Source organism: Bos grunniens, chromosome 23 (genome assembly GCF_055505025.1).
Source record: "Bos grunniens cultivar Pamir isolate PY7600 chromosome 23, Bosgru_T2T1.0, whole genome shotgun sequence".
NCBI classification, from domain to species: domain Eukaryota; kingdom Metazoa; phylum Chordata; class Mammalia; order Artiodactyla; family Bovidae; genus Bos; species Bos grunniens.
In genome coordinates, this window is record NC_141187.1 from 27719414 (window position 1) to 27737248 (window position 17835).

At 37.5% G+C, this 17835-nt stretch overlaps 1 protein-coding gene and 1 pseudogene across 1 annotated transcript; both read left to right on the plus strand.

Annotated features, from left to right (window-relative positions):
* The first annotated feature begins 911 nt into the window (after nt 1-911).
* Nucleotides 912-14258, plus strand: LOC147347006 (butyrophilin subfamily 1 member A1-like). The gene is made up of 4 exons (XM_086370565.1): nt 912-942; nt 12195-12221; nt 12797-12823; nt 12990-14258. The coding sequence occupies exons 1-4, from the start codon at nt 912-914 to the stop codon at nt 13511-13513; spliced, it is 609 nt and encodes a 202-aa protein (XP_086226691.1). The 3' UTR covers nt 13514-14258.
* Nucleotides 14259-17077: 2819 nt separating this feature from the next.
* Nucleotides 17078-17835, plus strand: part of LOC147347007 (butyrophilin subfamily 1 member A1-like) — a 33331-nt pseudogene continuing 32573 nt past the window's right edge.

Below are 17835 nucleotides of genomic sequence, written 5' to 3' on the forward strand. Positions count from 1 at the left end.
GAGCAACTTCACTTTCACTTTTCACTTTCATATATTGGAGAAGGAAATGGCAACCCACTCCAGTGTTCTTGCCTGGAGAATCTCAGGGACAGGGGATTCTGGTTGGCCCCCCTCTATGGGGTCACACAGAGTCGGAAATGACTGCAGCGACTTAGCAGCAGCAGCATTATAACAGTATTTCTCAATCGCTTTTTTCTGTTTTCAGATTGGATGGAGTTGGGGACTATAGCTCTTGAATGTGCACAGCAGGCTTCCTATGACTGCTGCTACAGACACAGTTCTGGTCATATGGAGGCTTTGCCTCCATGCATCCTCATCACTTTCTGAGTAGCCTCTGTTGTGCCTACAAGGTGTTTGTAGTTTACTCTGAAAAAGGTAGAAGGTCCAAGGAAAGAGCAATGACTGTCTTTTTTATGCCAGAGGACATATCACCTACTCCCTCTCACAGCATCATTTCCTATCTTAACTTCTTTTGCACTAAGAACTGAGTGATGTACACATTGCTTCTGACTGGTTTCACAGAGTTCAAAAACTTACAGAAACTTTTAATTCTCAGAAATATTGGTCATTTTGAAACAAACTATGGATGTTTTCAAATTGTTGATCATCTCTATTCCTGATGCTGTACTTTCATTCTGGTAAATTGATTTTTTTTCTTCCTTTTATTTTTCAAACAAGAAAGAAAAGGTAAAAGGCAAGTCAATAATATAGTTTATATGTATATAGAGATACACATATATTTTGTTTCACTGAATATATCCAGGTATTTTGATCATCCCCCAGCAATTACAACCCCTACGGCCAAAGCCCTATGGCCAAGAACATGATCTCTATAAACCATAGCTCAGGAAAAGAATGGAAAATCTGTCAAAAAAATTGTGCCATTTCAAGGTCACATGGGGAACGTCATAATGACTTGGGAACATCTTGTTAAACCAGCAAGTGAGCAAGCTGTAAAAGCCGTCTAAGGTCATTTTAAGAGGATACAGGTTCCCATTGAATAAAATCTAACTTCACAGTCATGTTAGAGACTGAATATCAAAGGAATTATGACTGAAAAAAATTTTAAATACATTAAATGTGTTAAATATGCACATATTGTTAATAATGCACATTTACATGGCTAAGGAAGAACTGTTAGGGAAATTTATTCATTATTCCAGAAGCATAAAGAAAAGGTAACTTTTCAATCAATAACAAAGTGTATTTCATTCTGCTCCTAGTCACTAGTTAATCTGCTACTTAGATCTCTGTATTTGTCAATGATCAGCTTCCTCCACCCAAACATCCATTCACTGTTTCATAATTTATTCTTATTGTCATTATCTAACTGAAGTGTGAAATGTTCATTTTCCCTTCAGTTTCCCCCATGCCACTCATTTGATTTCTCTTGCCTTTGCAATCCAGGGAGAGATATCCTTTCAGTCTAGTGAATATTATTATCCATGTACTTGTAGAGTTTTGGTATTTTTAACATTTCTGACATGTTTGCTTTCTTTGAGTCAGCCTCAGTTCTGTTGATTTGAACCCTCTTCCCTGCCATGTGGGCTTCCCTGAGGCTCGCACTATAAAGAATTTGCCTGTGATGCAGGAGACCTGGGTTAGATCCTTAGATTGGGAAGATCCCCCAGAGAAGAGAACAACAATCCACTCCAGTATTCTTGCCTGGAGAATCCCATGATAGAGGAGCCTGGTGGTCTACACCTCATGGGGTCACAAAGAGTTGGACAAGACTGAGTTACTAACACTTTCACTTTCCCTGCCATGTAATACTTTACCATCCTTCCTTTCATGTAACTGAGCTAAGACAGGCTTCATTCTGGCATGTGTTTAATGACAACTGTACATTTCAAATATAATATGTTTAATTTTCTTTACATTTATTTTCATGGAATTTATTTTCAATAATATTTACATAGCTCCTTTTATTTTTCAGAAGAATTTCAGAACAAAGCTGGCAAATTATTTCTGATGTTCTTTTATAGCCACAAAACTTTTCAAAATGAGCATTTTTATGGATTAGCCACTTATTGGCTCACAGTTCTTCTGAATGTCTCCCATTCTAACCTGAAGTTTTGCTTGTGACTTTGTTTCATATTTCTTTCTTCATTGTCCTTTCAAAGCCTGGTCCAGTGTGGACTTTAGGTTCACATTTCCAATGCCCTTGACCATTTACTAAAGTCTTCTCTCACTTGTACAGATAATTTACATACCTTTTCCCAGGTTTATTTTCTTTCTTGCCATAGTAATTTTTTCTGTCTTTTCCTTGGGTAAGTTTGTCAAAGGTATCAAAAAGTGTTTAAAAACTTGGTCAAATAGAATCATAAGAAACTGTAAATCAACATTTATTTATCTAACCAAAGTGACAATAAAATATTTTAAGGCAAATACAGAACATTTAGAAGGCGAAGAAATTCACAATCTGCTATCAAGTGTAGCTCAACATTCCAAAAGTCTTTGTTCTCTTAACAGAAAAAGAAAACTCCTGTCCTGCCCCAGTTTGACCTCAAGAACATAATTTATTTACCTAATAAATCCAATTCCACTCCAGCCTTAACATATACAAAATTATTTTTTCAGGAATCATTTTTCACAACTTTCTGTATCTACATTAGTTAACCCCCCGCCCCCCCCCCCCACTTTTCCCCATTTAGCCTCTTTTCCTTGGTGACTCAGATGGTACAGAATCTGCCTGCAAGGCAGAAGACCTGGGTTCGATCCCTGGATTGGGAAGATCCCCTGAAGAAGGGAATGTCTACCCTCTCCAGTATTCTTTCCTGGAGAATTCCATGGACAGAGGAGCCTTGTGGGCTACAGTCCATGGGGTCACAAAAAGTCAGAAACAACTGAGCGACTAACACTCTGACTTCTTCATTTAGGAATAACCAGCTTTAGGACAAAATCATCTTTTTCCCCTTAACAAAATATATCCCCATTTTTCAAAACTTCTTTTCCTGAACCTCCTACTGTCATCCCAGTAACTTTAATTACACATATTATAATTTTAACCCTTAAAAACCTTGATCTCTAATGAAAGTCAACAAAAAGCACGTAATTGTGAACTGTTTGTCATACCAGAATTTCTTGACTGGAAAACTTAAAAATATTCCATATGCTCTGAAAACATACTTCTTCTCACAGCACAATTTCTTTCCTCAGTGTGGTACAAAACACATGTCTAATAAATCGAATCATCATTAGTTTTCCTCTCATAAGAAGACAAAGCAGATAAACGTAAAAAGGTTTAGTAGTCAGTGCTCCATTATTTTATCTTAAATGAATGATCTAGTATTCAGTGATTTCCCATTGTTTAACTTATCATAACTAAAATTTTATCTGGCAAAACTATTTTAGACATACCAAAACAATTACTCTTAGATTTCAATGAAAATTCTAATCTCATTTACTTTTTTTTTAAATTTTATTTTATTTTTAAACTTTACAAATTGTATTAGTTTTGCCAAATATCAAAATGAATCTGCCACAGGTATACATGTGTTCCCCATCCTGAACCCTCCTCCCTCCTTCCTCCCCATACCATCCCTCTGGGTCGTCCAGGTGCACTAGCCATTTTATACTTAAAAAATAACATCATACCAAGTTATTTTTCTTGCTGACAAACTTTGCAATAGAAATAACATGAACTTAATGACTTACAGTAAGCCTAGGTAAAAAAGGGTATCATACTCAATATTGATGACTCCAAAATCATGTCCATATCATTAAAAGCCTAAAGTAACTTTAATACCTGATATTAAATTAATACTGATCACATGAATCTAAAATTATCTGAGCCAGTTTCCTTTATATTTAATTTGTAACCATCTACTTTTAAGTCAATTAAACACATTTCTTTAATAATTTAATGTTGATAATACTATCTGAAGGTAGAGACACAGCATATGTATAATACACACATACATATAAACTGACAGAACTATAGATCTCATGGCTTCACTTTAAAATGTAGTCATAAATCAAATATTAAATATAAATATTGTTGGTTCAGTTCAGTAGCTCAGTCATGTCAGACTCTTTGCGACCCCATGGACTGCAGCACACCAGGCCTCCCTGTCCATCACCAACTCCTGGAGTTTACTCAAGGTCATGTCCATCGAGTTAGTGATGCCATGCAACCGTCTCATCCTCTGTTGCCCCTTCTCCTCCCACTTTCAATCTTTCCCAGCATCAGGGTCTTCTCAAAAGAGTCAGTTCTTCCCATCAGGTGGCCAAAGTATTGGAGTTTCAGCTTCAACATCAGTCCTTCCGAGGAATATTCAGGACTAATTTACTTTAGGATTGACTGGTTGGATCTCCTTGCTGTCCAAGGGACTCTCAAGAGCCTTCAACACCACAGTTTAGAAGCATCAATTCTTTGGCACTCAGCTTTCTTTATAGTCCAACTCTCACATCCATACATGACTACTGGAAAAACCAGAAATTTGACTAGACAGACCTTTGTTGGCAAAGTTGTCTCTGCTTTTTATTATGCTGTCTAGGTTGGTCATAGCTTTTCTTCCAAGGAGCAAGTGTCTTAATTTCATGGCTGCAGTCACCATCTGCAGTGATTTTGGAGCCCAAGATAATAAAGTCTCTCACTGTTTTGATTGTTTCCCCATCTATTTGCCATGAAGTGATGGGACCAGATGCCATGATATTCATTTTCTGAATGTTGAGTTTTAAGCCAAGTTTTTCACTCTCCTCTTTCACTTTCATCAAGATGCTCTTTAGTTCTTCCCTTTATACCATAAGGGTGGTGTCATCTGCATATCTAAGGTTATTGATATTTCTCTTGGCAATGTGGATTCCATCTTGTGCTTCATACAGTCTGGCATTTTGCATGATGTACTCTGCATATAAGTTACATAAGCAGGGTGACAATATACAGCTTTGACATACTCCTTTCCACATTTGGCACCAGTCTGTTGTTCCATGTCAAGTTCTAACTGTTGCTTCCTGACCTGCATACAGATTTCTCAGGAGGCAGGTCAGGTGGTCTGGTATTCCCATTTCCTTAAGAACTTTCCACAGTTTATTGGAGAAGGAAATGGCAACCCACTCCAGTATTCTTGCCTGGAGAATCCCAGGGACAGAGGAGCCTGGTGGGCTGCCGTCTATGGGGTAACACAGAGTCGGACACGACTGATGTGATTTAGCAGCAGCAGCAGCATTGTGATCCACACAGTCAAAGGCTTTGGCTTAGTCAGTAAAGCAGAAATAGATGTTTTTCTGGAACACTCTTGCTTTTTCAATGATCCAATGGATGTTGGCAATTTGATCTCTGGTTCCTCTGCCTTTTCTAAATCCAGCTTGAACATCTGAAAGTTCTCGGTTCATGTACTGTTGAAGCCTGGCTTGGAGAATTTTGAGCATTACTTTGCTAGTGTGTGAGATGAGTGCTATTGCACGGTAGTTTGAGCACTCTTTGGCATTGCCCTTCTTAGGGATTAGAATGAAAACTGACCTTTTCCAGTCCTGTGGCCACTGCTGAGTTTTCCAAATTTGCTGGCATATTGAGTGTAAAACTTTCACAGCATCATCTTTTAGGATTTGAAATAGTTCAACTGGAATTCCATCACGTCCACTACCTTTGTCTGTAGTGTTGCTTCCTAAGGCCCACTTGACTTCACATTCTAGGATGTCTGGCTCCATGAGTGATCACACCATTGTGATTATCTGGGTCATGAAGATCTTTTTTGTATAGTTCTTCTGTGTATTCTTGCCACCTCTTCTTAATATCTTCTGCTGAGGAAGGCTTTCTTATCTCTCCTTGCTATTCTCTGGAACTCTGAATTCAAATGGTTATATCTTTCCTTTTCACCTTTGCCTTTTGCTTCTCTTCTTTTCACAGCTACTTGTAAGCCCTCCTCAGACAACCATTTTGCCTTTTTGCACTTCTTTTTCTTGGGGAAGGTTTTGATCACTGCCTCCTGTACAATGTCACAAACTCTGTCCATAGATCTTCAGGTACTCTGTCTATCAGATCTAATCCCTTGAATCTATTTCTCACTTCAAATGTATAATCATAACGGATTTGATTCAGGTCATACCTGAATGGTCTAATGGTTTTCCCTACTTTCTTCAGTTTAAGTCAGAACTTGGCAATAAGGGGTAAACTTTCTAGTTTATAGATAAAAACTGAAATAAGTTAAATTTATTTTCTCAGGTGATTAATGCTGTACTTCTTGTGGAAAAGACATTTAAGATTTGTATTTGTTCTTGATAAATCCCTGAGGAGATTGTGAATTAGATTTTTGGGTGAGAAAGCCTTTCCACCAATTTGAATTTAAAAAGACCTCCCTGGTCCTCTGCCACCCAGACACTTCCTCTAACTTTGGTTTCAGGTTCTACTTTTGTGAGCTAATTAGGTTCAAACTCAGGTCATTGTAGATTGTATTTCTCCTTCTGATTCTTACAGGTTTGCTTAAATTCCCCAAATAACTGGTCTATCACCTGTTCTTGTCATTTAGTTGCTAAGTCAGTCCAACTGTTTTGCGACCCCATCAACTGTAGCCCACCATGCTCTTCCATCCATGGGACTTTCCAGGCAAGAATACTGGAGTTAGTTGGTAGCCATTTCCTCCTCCAGGGGATCTTCCCAACCCAGGTATTGAATACCCATCTCCTGCATTGGCAGGCAGGTTCTTTACCACTGAACCATTAGGGAAGCCCAGTCTACCACCTAAATGGTGTTAAAACATTGACTTGTTACTATATTTTATTTAACTTGATATTTTATGTCACTGATAAGATTTCCAACTAAACTGAAAATCAAGCCTTCTATCTTCTATAACTGTAGGGTTCAAATGTATCATCCCTTAAAATTTGCACAAGGCATTTAATGAAGATCTTTCTGAGTGCACAAATAAAACATACAGCAAAAAAATCCCTATTACTTTTTTTATTAGCCTTAAATATTAGCTCTCAGTTTTTATTTTACATTGTATAAATTCAGGTGACCCTATTGGTTCCCTTTAGTATATGTAATTAATATTGCCTGAGGAACAGATTTATATGCCTTGTCTTATAATACCAGGCTGGGGAAGCACTCCCAAGTGAGGCATAATGTCTATCCCACAATATAATCAGGCAAAAGAGATGTAACATTCTTAAAATACAGAAATTCATTTAAATACAGCAATTTTCATAAACTTTGATCTCAATTATATAAATTTATATATTTAACTTTAATTTTCATTAAGACCCCATTAACAAGCCTTGGTCTTCCAAGAGTACCAGAAGCTTTTCTTTTTATCCACTGACCATATTATCAATTTTTTTATAAATTTCTTCAGCATCCTCAGTGAGAGATAGAACCAAGGGATGCAGGCTTTTTTGTCAAACTGTTAACTTGATTAATTGGCCTAATTTTTGCCCTAAGTGACCAACTGCTTATCAAATAGCTCTGTAATTATCCTTCCATGGTAAATAAAGTATACTTATTTGGGGCCCTTTAATGCTGAGGAGGCTTCCATGGTGGCTTAGTGTTAAAGAATCTGCCTGCAGTGCAGGAGCTGAAGGAGATGCTGGTTCAATCCCAGGGTCGGGAAGATCCCTTGGAGGAAAGCGTGTCCACCCACTCAAATATTCTTGCCTGGAGAATCCCCTGGGCAGAGGAGCCTGGCAGGCTACAGTCCATAGGGTAACAAAGAGACTGACAGGACTGAAGCGACTTAGCATGCGTGCACACCATGTTGAGGATCTATAAGGGATTCCTTTGGCCTATCAAACCTTAAGTAGTGTTGCAAAAGGTTTTTGCTTTAATCACATTAATGTTCATTTTTTTTTTTAATTCTGTTTCTTAATAACCATGGCAAGATTTCTCTTTTGGGGATGAGGCCCTTTAAAATTTGTACTTATTAGAGAAGAAATTTTTAGATTTTCCTTCAGCTTCTTATTCGTCTATTAATCAACCTAATAAAAAGTTGATCTAATGTTTTATTAGCATTTGTAAGACTGATTGATGAGCAGCTGAGACCAAATATAAGGCTTCTTAAATCTTTTTGTGTTAAACTAAGGGAGTTTTTAGGTTACCCATTTCATATATATATTTTTATCCACTTTCTAATTTGTTTTTTTTCCATAGATGCCAATAAAATAGCTGTTCATAGTGAGAACTTTCTAAAAATTCACCAGTTTAAAAGTTTCTTCAATTTAAAGACACCATTGTCTGGCCATTGATAAGTAGAATCTTAATAGCAACTCAAACCAATAAGACATAAAAGGTGTCCCCACTAGAGATCAAAAAGGATGCAATCTTCACAAGGTCTTAAATGTTTACTCTCAAAACTTGTCTAAGTAAAGGGCTATCATTATACAGGCAGATGCACTGAAGGTTATGATGACAAAGGCCTTATGTGTTGGGGCCCCTTATGACAAATTTTTTGAGAGTTGTCATGTAGTTAGTTGCTCAGTCATGTCCAGCTCTTTGTGACCCCATGGACTATAGCCCACCAGGCCCCTCTGTCCATAGACTATCAATAAAAAATACTGGAGTGGGTAGCCATTCCCTTCTCTAGGGGATCGTCCTGACTCAGGGATCGAACTTGGATCTCCTGCATTGCAGACAGATTCCTTACCAAGAGTTGGCATAGACAGACAAAAAGATTGCTCAGAATCCTAGTCTATCTGAAAAGTGAAAGTAAAGTCACTCAGTCATGTCTGACTCTGTGATCCCATGGACTGTAGTCTACCAGGCTTCTCTGTCCATGGGATTTTCCAGACAAGAGAATCCTAGCCTATCTGACTGCCTGCCACATTCTGGCTATATGTGTAAATTCTGGAAGTCAGAGGCCAAGCTCTCAAAACACAGAAAAAATATCTGAGAAGAACAGGTAGAACATTTGCATCTCAAAGACACAGGGAGAAAAACGCAAGTTCCTCCATAGCAGACTTTTTTTTCCCCTTTAAAGTCGAATTCTGAAAAAATGTTCCATGAAGCCAGTTTTTTTTTTAGCTGTGCACGCAAAAACATAATTTGGGTATGTCAAAATAGCTTCAATTTGGCCGTTTTTATAATGAGATGTCCTTTAATTTGCAACAAAGAAAGTACTTGTAAGTACAAGTTCTATACTTACATGATAAAATCTTCCCAGTGTATCTCAAATGAGGATAACTCTCTCAGTGTCTTTCAGTCGAGCAAAAGTTTCTCAGTGTCTTTCACCCAGGAGTCTCTTCTTGAAACTAAATTTCAAGGAAAAACTACTATTCCAGCCAGAGATTTAAAACCACCAATTAAAACTGAGGCTCATCAATTAATAACAGGAACTCCAAGATCCACCTAGAATTGTCTGGAACTCTAAGGAGGTAGACAGGCACAAGGGAACTTCTGGTCCCAAAGCTAGAGATCCTCGTGGAGTTAAGGTGAAGGAGAGAAGTCTGTTTTTGGGTCCATTTGTTGGTCACCAAACCAAAATTGTTGACTGAAAAACAAATGCACAAGCTAAAAGTTTCAAGTTATATTTTACTGGGGACCTTACTTGGGACTAAAACCTGGGATACAGCCTCTCAGAGAGTTCTGAGAAACTCTTACAGAGAGATAAGGAAAGATTCAAGATATCTGGGAATTTTAACTGGGGGGAAAAAAGAAAACTGTAGTGGAACACATAAAGATTACTTCTAACAATAATTTAAAAAAACAAAAACAAAATAGGCATCTCAAGTAAATGATGTTAATGCCTTTCTACATATGGCAAGATACAAGAGTCTCAGCTCACTGAAATTATTCCTTTGATATGCATCATTGATACTGGGGCCATGTATCTTGTTTTCTCCATCATGAAGCCCCTCAGGGTACACCATCAGGTTCTGATGGCTTCATGGTTGGCAACATTCATTGTTTACCAAAGTGTCAGGCAACATTTTTCATCTGCAAGAACAAATTTTCACCATTTTTCCAATATAAAAATATTTGCTTCCTTGGTGTTTTTCAGGACTTTTGTTTCTTTTTTTTTTTTTAAATTATATTCATCTTTTCTATCTACTGTACAATGGAAATTTTATTTTCACTTTCGTTTTCCGTATTGGTTTTCCTTGAAATTTATATGAGTTTTTCCATTATATTTTTCAGAACAACTCAAGAAAGAAATTGGTAAGTTTTATGACTTTTTAAAAAATATATATTTCCAGATAAAATTTTTCCTCATTTCTTGACGTTCACCTCTTACATACTGCTGTCTTTCCTTTGCAATCTTGTGAATTTCAAATTATCTTTTCCATTTTCTTTGACTTTCTGAACTCCTCCCATATTAAGTCTCTTAATTCTCTCCTCTACTTTTTATTCTTTCTCTTTTATTTTATCTTCCTGGTGACTATCATAGCTTCATTATAAAGTTGGTGAAAAAAAAAATTGGTGAGTTGAAAGGGATTAGGCTAAGAAGAATGTGATTATTTCCATTCAATAGAAAGTTTCCTTTAACTTTGATTTTTCCTCATGTGCTCTGAGATGGAGTCCCCCTTTTATATATATATATATATTATCTTCTTTCAATATAAGAATAGTATTCAGACTCCAAAGCAGTTGAATAAGTTCCTCTTTTGTTGACCTTCTAGACACTTTGCATATACTAATGTCAAATGTAATCTTGATACGTTTTGCTGGACCATAATCTTCAGTGATCTAAGGTATAAAAATATTTTCACATGAGTTTGCATCATCTTTTCTTTCCAACCAAAATTATTAGTGTACATTCATTTTTATTTTAACCATTTAATAGTTAATTCAACAAATGTCTCTTCCTTCAGGGTCTTGAACATATATTTTTGAGTCAGTCAAATAAACTTCATTGATATTATATCTTTAAATTCTATGACTATTTTCTAAACTAATTCTAAATTATTTTTAGTATCCTACTACAACAATTATTATTTTCTGGGCCTCCAAAAGGACAGTGGCTGTAGCCATGAAATTAAAAGATGCTTGCTCCTTGGAAGAAAAGCTATGACAATCCTAAACAGCATACTAAAATATGCTGTTTAGGGACATTACTTTGCCTACAAAGGTCTGTATAGTCAAAGCTACAGTTTTCCCAGTAATCATGTATGGATGTGACAGCTAGACAGTAAAAAAGGCTGAGCACCAAAGAATTGAGGCCTTGGACCTATGTTGCTGGCAAAGACTCTTGAGAGTACCCTGGACAGCAAGAAGATCAAACCAGTCCATCCTGAAGGAAATCACTCCTGAATATTCATTGGAAGAACTGATGCTGAAGTTGAAGCTCCAATACTTTGGCCACCTGACATGAAGACCCAATTCATGGGAAAAGACCCTGATGCTGGGAAAGATTGAATGCAGGAGGAGAAGGGAATGAAAGAGGATGAGATGATTGGATGGCATCACTGACTCAATGGACGTGAGTTTAAGCAAACTCTGGGAGATGGTGAAGGACAGGGACGCACCTGTCCACGGGGTCTCAAAGAGTCAGACACGACTGAGCGACTGAACAGCAACAAGGTGTCCTTTCATATCAGATTATATTCTTCAAATTTTAGTAAAATTTCCAGATGGAATGAACTTCAGACATTTCTTTCATTGCTTTTGAAATGTACATTACTTAGCAAATTTCAGGCACAAATATTGACAGATGCATAGCATTACTCACATCTTCTTTATGATGTTAACAAAATCTGTTTATATATACATACATGATTGTGTGTTTTCTTCCAGAGAGGAAGAAGGATCAATTCAAGTCCGGTGAGTAATGATTATTTCTCAGAAACCTTGACTGTACTACTTTTCTTAGAGTCTGCCCTTATGCCAGTGGGATAGAATGCAGAAATACAACAAAAATGTTTAGTGTAAGCAAAGCGGCATTGGAAGCATTATCTTTATAAATATCGATGCTTTCAATAAATTCTCTCTGAAGTGCAAGCCACGAATGACTCAGCCTGTAATTCTTCCTCTCCCCTTTCATTCATTTGTTCCTTCCTTTCTTCTATGCCCCTTCCTTCATGCTCCTATCCCTGCCACCTTTGTTTTTTCTATATTTCTATCTAACCTCCACCTGATCATTTTTACCACCATATTTGAAAACTGGAATATCAGGATATAGAATAGAAAGAGGAAGGTCAAAGGATTCAGTAGAAGAAATAGAACAAAGTCAAATATTTCTTATATTTGTTTGTAATAAAAATAAGACAGTAAAAGAGACATGCAAGGATAAAAGTAAAGTTTTTTCTATTTTGTTCTTTTGCAGCATGGAGGGATATACCATTATATCCTGGTGAGCAACACGAGTTCTGATGAAGAAAATCCTATTATTAAAAGATATTTTAAATGAACATCTACTGTGTGCAAAATGATTTGCTGAAAATCAAGGAAACTCCAGGGATTTATTTCATGACTCCAGTAGATTACTCATTATTCTAACAGATAATAATATGTTTGGAACATTACATTTTAGTAGTTTTATTATTTTCAATTGCATATAACATGTTTTGAGTGTAGGTAGAATGGTTATCATCTGCTAAAATCTGAGGAATCGAGAGTGAATAATAATATTATTTGGTCAGACCCATCATATCCTATATTTCCTTTCAAACATCCTAAATAAATTACAAATATTTATCCTATATGAATTTTGGATGAGGAGAGCATAGGGTTGGCACAAGTCTTTAAGTCATACATAATTTATCATCTTGTAAAAATAGGTTCAAATATATAAAAAGAGGTTGTTGTTGTTTTTCTTTTTTGGTTGTCATCATTCTTGAATTAAGGAGTTTATTACCATAGTATTCTGGATAGACAGGCAGCTCTACCTGTCAGATGGTGGATTCTATGTTCATTTGTTCCTTGCAGATTGGAGAAAAGAAGAGTTCCAGACTGGTGAGTCTATCATGGTCCAAGACAGACCCTGTTCCTTATGGGTAGTCCCAGGGAAGACTCAGGGAGGTGAACTGGATCTCCCCAGAGCCAGAGGAGTTCTCACAGAACTCTGGCCCAAGCCTACTGAGACTCCTCCCAGAAACCTGATGATCTCCTGTCTTTGCAGTAAATCTGACTCTGGATGCAGCCACTGCCCATCCTGCTCTCTTCCTGTCTGAAGAAGGGAGAAGAGTAACCTGGCTAGAACCATGTCAAGATCTTCCCAGCTGCCCAGAGAGATTTGTCTCCCTTCCCTGTGTGCTTGGTGAGCTGCACGTCAGCTCAGGGAGATACTTCTGGGAGGTGGAGGTTCAGAATGCACATTCCTGGGACCTGGGAGTTTGTAGGAATAATGTAGCAAGGAATGGGAGGGTCACAATGTCACCGCAGAATGGTTTCTGGGCCATTAGGCTCTATGACGGGGTGTACTGGGGCCTCACATCCCCAGAAACTTCTCTTACTCTAAAAAAAAAACCCCTTCGTGTGGGGGTATTCCTGGATTATGAGGCTAGAGATGTATCTTTCTATAACATGACAGATGAATCCCACATCTACACATTTTCCAAACAAACATTTTATGGTGGCCTAAGGCCACTTTTTAGACTTTGGTCCTCTGACTCAGGCCCTCTGACCATTGTCCAGGTGGAGTAGAACACAATGATGCTGTAATTCATATGCCTAACCTTCCACGATGATTACAGTTCTCCCCACTAGACACAAATTTATTTTTTCTTCTTCCTCCTTTACTGGTTTATTCTAAGATGAAGCTCTGATACACACACTGATGGTTGCCTCTCATAGTAATTCTTCCTTCTTCCTAAGTTATAGGTCCCTCAATTATTACTATGCTTATGACAGTCTAGTAGAAAGATGAGATTTCCTAGCATCCCCCGCTAAATGTGACTAAATTATGACCAGTGCATTTTAAGATGAATTATTCTGTATGACTCTTTGGAAAAGACCCTGATCCTGGGAAAGATTGAGGGAAGAAGGAGAAGAGGATGACAGAGGTTGGATGGCATCACCAAGTCAATGGACATGAATTTGGGCAAACTCTGGGAGATGGGGAGGGACAAGGAACCCTGGAGTGCTGCAGTCTGTGGCATTGCAAAAAGTTGGACATGACTTGTCAACTAAATAACTACATTCAGTATCATCTCTGGAATGTGTTCTTAAAGGAAAATTATGTGATTTTCTTCTTTTCTCTAACTATTTGGATGGCTGGAATGTGGCATGATGGGTGGATCTCTAAGAATATCTCTGATCATGTAATATGATATGGACAGAAAAGAAGATATTAATAGAATGATTCTGGAGTTTTGACAGCTTTATGAAACTACTATATGTTCACTTTCTGAATTACTTCCAGTAAGAAACAAATTTTGTCTCTTTAAAACATTTGTATGTTTTATTTTTGCCTGTTGCGACTGAATCCAATACTAACTCAGCATCCTCCCTTTAAAGATGGTAGCAGGTGACATCCACAGTTGAGTATTCACATGAAACCGGAAATGTAAAGTCCTGTACTTGCTTGCTCAGCTACTCCAGTGTGTCAGTCTCATTAGGGTCTTCCAATTTCTCCTGAATCTTCAGGCCCTCTTGACTTTACTTCCTACCCTCTCCTTTGTGGTTACCATGATTAATAATTTTAAATATCTTACTAGTGAGTAAAAATCTCTGGCCTCATTGCCCTTATATCACATGTACTTGAAAAAAACCTCCAAATATGGATAAATCTAATTACCTATCTCATACTGGCAGTTAAACATGCTATAGAAATCCATACATGTGAGCAGATGGTTCCTCTTTACGTGTGTGATTACCGATCACAACTTGGACACCAGCACAATCAAGTAATCCTCTCATTCATTAAAAAATCTACCTTCGTTCAACTTCCAAATCTACTCCCACCTTATACTCAATATATGACCGTGTTCCCACTTTGAAAAATAAAATTAACAATAATAACAATAATCAATAAGAAGATAATTATCTCATACCTGTAATAATAAATATAACAAATCTAAATCTCCACCTCTCCATTACTCCTCTCTCACTGTGTTATTAACAGAAGTATTTCCCTTTCTTCACAGGGAACACCAACCCATCTTTATCTCCACTCATTCTGTACTGTGCTCTCTGGACATCGACCCTTCAGTTGTTCCTCTCAGACCTTCCATGAGCTTTTTCCCAAGAACCTTATGTTTTTCAAAATCTTGTCCACCTTAAAAATCAAAACAATACAATTTTCTACCAACTCTAGATCCTCCTTTATACTCTGCTTTCATGCATTTCTCAAAATAATTATATAAAAACTGTGTTTGTATTTCTCTGATTCCCATTTCCTTCAGAATATACTCTAGGTTATGGGTTAAACTGTATCTCCCTCACCACCTCTCCTTAATTCACATATTGAAATCCTTTACCTCCAGTACCTCTGAATGTGACTGTTTGGAAATGGGGTCATTGCAGGTGTCATTAAAGATGGAGTAGAGTGCATCCCTGATACAGTAAGACTGTTGACCTTAAAAAAAAAAAAGGGGAGGGGGTAAATTTAGACATCCACATAGGCACAAGGAGAATGCCATGTGAAGTCTGAAGTCTGCTTCCACAGCCAAGGAATGCCCCAGATTGCTAACAAAATACCAGCTGCTAGGAGAGAATCTTGGAACAGATTCCTCCCCAGCACCTTCAGAAAGAGCATTGCCCTGCCACACCTCAGTATCACAATTCTTGCCCCCAGAGCTGTGATATTATAAACTTCAGTCATTTAAGGTTAATTAATGTGTGATACTTTATGATAGTCTATTAATAGTCATAGCAAGCCAATGTACTCTTTTTTATTTTGTTTTGTTAAACACAATCTGATCATTTATTCTTAAAAAAAATAATAACCCAAAACCTCTTACAGAAACTCCAGAGAATTTCTGCATTTATATAAATTTCATGAAATAGTTGAAAACCAACATAGAAAAAAAGTTTTAAATTCCAAGATTGTAATGAATTTATGTAAAGTACTTAATTCTATGATAATTATGTCTGCATTTCAGTGTTCATAATTCCACATGCCTTGATACCCATTGTTTCATGTTAAAGCTATCAATACCCTTAATTCCTATTTTATAGATGAGTAAAGTAAGGCTTTGATTATTTATATTGTTATCAGGCTTTTAATATTTTCCAAAGTCACACATTTACTAGATGCCAGAACTGGAACTAGAATCCTAGTCTTTTAACTCCACAAATCCAAGGCAACTGTTGTTAAACAAACTCACTCTTTTCTTATTTATATAGGCCAAAGCATCACGATAGATATACTTCATGCCGAAGACCAGTTACAGGTTTATGATTAAAGAAGTAAAATCAACAGCAGTGTGACCAAAGAGAGTTATAGTAAATGTATTCTAAGTTGCTTCAGTTGTGGCCAACTCTTTGTGATCCCATGGACTGAAGCCCACCAGGCTCCTCTGGTCATGGAATTCTCCAGGCAACAATACTGGAGTGGATCACCATGCCCTCCCCCAGGGGATCTTCCCAACCCAGGCATCAAACCCATGTCTCTTACATCTGCAGCATTGGCAAGTGGGTTCTTTACCACTAGCACCAGCTGATAAGCTCACTTTATAGTTAAACGGTGGGTGTTAAAGCTCTTAGTTTAAATGACCACAAGCTATTAATTCTCTACTCCAAACGAATATTACTCCAAAGTAATGTTCCAAGGAACATTAGTTCTGTGATAGTCTCTTGATTAAATAAAGCACTCAAATCTTTTCTAATGTAAAAATTATAAAATTCTATAGGTTGCTGTATTTTCTAGAAAGTGCTATTCTAAATTATTTCAACCCTACAAGTGAAGCAGTCAAAAGAAATAGAATCTGCCAGCTTGTCCTGCCCTATGGATTTTAGATTTGATAGTCCTCAAAATAATGAAATAACTTCCCTACCCCCTCATAATAAGTAAACCATGGAAGCCAACTCTGACTCCATGATGGAACTGTTTCTTTGACTTGCTTTTGTTATTATAATCATACAGAATAATTTGCCTCAGAGAATCCTGCACCTCTGCCTGACTGTTAAACTAAAGTGTCTTGTTCAGAACCCTGTCTACCTGCGGATGGCAGGAAGGAAAAAATAACACATCCCCTGCCTGAGGCTTGCCAAAGGGGTCCAAAGAATTGGTCCTAAAAACAGAGGGACGAATGTAGTGACCCAAGGATGAAGAAGCAGATAAAACCAAAAGGGTTTTGGAATGCAAAAATGGAAAAATCAGACCCTTACAATCCTTCCCTCCTCCATATCGTAACTATTAATAGATTTCAGGTCCTCCTAAGCAGTATCTGCTGGATCATAGAAAAAGCAAGAGAGTTCTAGAAAAACATCTATTTCTGCTTTATTGACTATGCCAAAGCCTTTGACTGTGTGGATCACAATAAACTGTGGGAAATTCTTCAAGAGATGGGAATACCAGGCCACCTGACCTGCCTCTTGAGAAATCTGTATGCAGATCAGGAAGCAACAGTTAGAACTGGACATAGAACAACAGACTGGTTCCAAATAGGAAAAGGAGTACGTCAAGGCTGTATATGGTCACCCTGCTTATTTAACTTCTATGCAGAGTACATCATGAGAAACACTGGGCTGGAAGAAGCACAAGTTGGAATCAAGATTGCCGGGAGAAATATCAATAACCTCAAATATGCAGATGACACCACCCTTATGGCAGAAAGTGAAGAGGAACTAAAAAGCCTCTTGATGAAAATGAAAGTGGAGAGTGAAAAAGTTGGCTTAAAGCTCAACATTCAGAAAACGAAGATCATGGCATCTGGTCCCATCAGTTCATGGAAAATAGATGGGGAAACAGTGGAAACAGTGTCAGACTTTATTTTGGGGGGCTCCAAAATCACTGCAGATGGTGACTGCAGCCATGAAATTAAAAGACTCTTACTCCTTGGAAGGAAAGTTATGACCAACCT